The following is a 2574-nucleotide window of genomic DNA, read 5'->3' as shown; positions in this document are numbered from 1 at the left end:
ATATGTCTGTGTTTCTTGCTGAATTTGAGCTTCAATAAGCTCCTGCGTTCCTATTGGCCCCTCTAGTCTTGGCATTAGAGCCCAAGCTCTGTGAGAAAATTCTCACAGGCGTGAGAAAACGAAGGAAGGCCTCCTTCTTCTCCCTACTGCGCGCTAGCGCCTTAGCTGCAGGTGTTAAAAGTGCTGTTAGTCGATTCCTCGTGGTCGGTTCTCCTAGATAGCGTGCTTTCCTAGCGGTTTCCAGAAAACTCGAAGTTGGCTCTATTAGGTCTTTAGTTTTTCTATTAAATATTGTATTTTCGTCGAAGATTACGTCTCTAGTGCTAATGACTTTAGCCAGCGATGGAATCCAGATCTGATAGATCGTCGACGCCTGGTAGCCAACTAGGTAGCCAATCCAAGCTTTAGGATCAAGCCTCTGTAGTCTTAATTTTTTGTAGTGTGTATTATTAGTTATTGCAAACGCTTTGCACCTATATGCCTTAAGGTAAGCCACTCTTAGCTTCTTAGATGTAGCTATCCTATTTGTTTAGGATGCATAGGTGAAGAAGACTTTATACAGCGTCTTCTATTAATTAACGTAGTTTAGCGTTTAGTTGTATAAGTACACTGCGGCCCGAGTGATCTCTGGCCAAAGCTCCTATAGTAGATTGGCGTCTAGCCGCATTGCGCGCGCCTTCTCCTTATTCACACCCCCTAAGCGTTTAGCGCCACTATTTTGTGCTTAAGTGTCTAGTGCTAAGGGCTCGGCAGCAATCCCCTAGGCTTGGAGCTAGCGCATTACTTCAGGTTTGACAGTCGCGATCTCGTTGTCTGTCTTAACAACTTTTGGCGTGATATTATATTAAGTTTAGAGGAATTTAACAAAGTTAGTGAGTATCTTAATAATTAATTTAGCTGTTTAATTGTCTTTGAGATAGAAATCCTATTAAAATCTTGAGTATTTGTCTGTAATTAATAGCTGTGATAATTCCTTGTTATAGGACTATTTCTTATAGCTATAGAAATCGATTATTATTCTTTCACTAGGTCCTTGATTATTTGTCTAAGGAGCGCGGCTTATCTGTCTGCGGATTTTTGCTCTTCTACATGAATTGCACTCCACTGTTGTAATGCCCTTAATCCTCACCCCCTGAGCTTGCTGCACGAGATGTTCTATGGCTGCTGGGCCTAGGTGACCTAGACGCTTGTGCTAGAGTATCGCAGTTGCTCGCTCAGGTGGTTTCTTAGTGCTTAAGGTATGCTTGTAGGTGTAGAGTGCTTAGTGATTTAGTTAGGCATAGAATCTAGGTGTGTTAAGCACCTAGATTTTGTGGGTATTAAGTACCCACTAGCTAAAACGCTCTAAGAGATCGCAGATTGTTGTTCCGTCAAGTCTCTTAAGGGCTGTAGGCTCTGATTTAGTGTCCCACTATATTCCTATTTGCCGGAGTTTCTAGAAAGAGACGAGGTTGCATAGTAGATCTAGGCATATTGCCACATTTTTAAGTACGAGCTTCCTAGGCCTCTATTTGTGTGTAAGGTTGAGTATTATCGTGCTATATCCTATGATCTATATCTAACTATTGCCTGCCTATACAAAATCTCTATTGTTTGGTGGCTTGTAGTAGTGTATTTAGTTAGGGTTATTAGTAATATGATACGTTGTCCCCGAATCGAGTATGAACGAGTGACGCAGAGGGTAGTCCGTTCGGCTTGACACGAAGGCTGCAGCGAATACTGCCTTGATCTGGGTTATCTGTCTACTATTTAGTCACTGATCTTCGATTTCTGGTTGGGGAGTTTGAGATTGCTTATAGGTTTAAGATCTTGTCCTTGGCCGACTTTGGGCTCTTATGAGACTCTAAAACTTAACTACAGTGCCCGTGCACCAGATGAGCACCATAGCCAGTTGAGCACCCCCAACAACTCAATATAGTCAACAAGATGAGGCTGTAGAGCCACTACAAATCGTAATAAAATTGCGCAAAGCTAGGATTATACTATATATAGGCCTACGAAAGTTTTGGCTTATACAGAAATTTTTTTGGAGGGCGTTATTGGTCGTTGCCGTCGACTACGCGGTGGAGCAGCTCGTGCAACCCTTGCGGCTCCCACCACAGCTGGAGCAACACCACTACACTTTTGACGCTTTGTAGCTGGCTTATGAGGTTTTGACGCTTTGCGCTTACCTAATTGGGGCAATTGTATAGCTTTGGCAGCGTCGCGGAGGCTTCTACGATGCTCTCTTTCGGCTTTCTCTGCAGCCTTCCGCTTTCTGGTCTCCTCCCAACCCTTCTCCCGCTCAACACGGGCTGCTTTTTGAAGTTGAAGCTGGCAATCGCGAGCTGCCTTCTTGATCTTGGCTTGCTCGGCTTTTTGAAGCTTTTCAAGCTCGGCTTGTTGTTATTGTTGTATCTTGTTATCCTGAACTCGTTTGACGCTTGTTGGTGACCACCAAACAGCTCCACCATAATACTCAGGATGATCCTCAAGCTGTAGGGTATAGGATTTGGTTTCCCGCCTCTTCTTGATGGCTAGGGACTGCCTAAGGCCTTTGAGTTCGCCGTGAGGAGTGTATTTTAAGCTGCAAGG

General features: G+C 44.0%; 1 protein-coding gene across 1 annotated transcript; it reads right to left on the bottom strand.

Moving 5' to 3' along the window:
* Nucleotides 1-2036: 2036 nt before the first annotated feature.
* Nucleotides 2037-2453, bottom strand: SETTUDRAFT_29207 (uncharacterized protein; the record flags this gene model as incomplete). Its single annotated transcript, XM_008028624.1, has 2 exons — nucleotides 2037-2171; nucleotides 2220-2453. 2 exons carry the CDS (start codon nucleotides 2451-2453, stop codon nucleotides 2037-2039), a joined length of 369 nt encoding a protein of 122 aa, XP_008026815.1.
* Nucleotides 2454-2574: the final 121 nt, after the last annotated feature.

Source organism: Exserohilum turcica (genome assembly GCF_000359705.1).
Source record: "Exserohilum turcica Et28A unplaced genomic scaffold SETTUscaffold_28, whole genome shotgun sequence".
Lineage (NCBI taxonomy): Eukaryota > Fungi > Ascomycota > Dothideomycetes > Pleosporales > Pleosporaceae > Exserohilum > Exserohilum turcicum.
The sequence above is the reverse complement of the archived record's forward strand: the minus strand, read 5'-3'. Positions and strand labels throughout refer to the sequence as shown.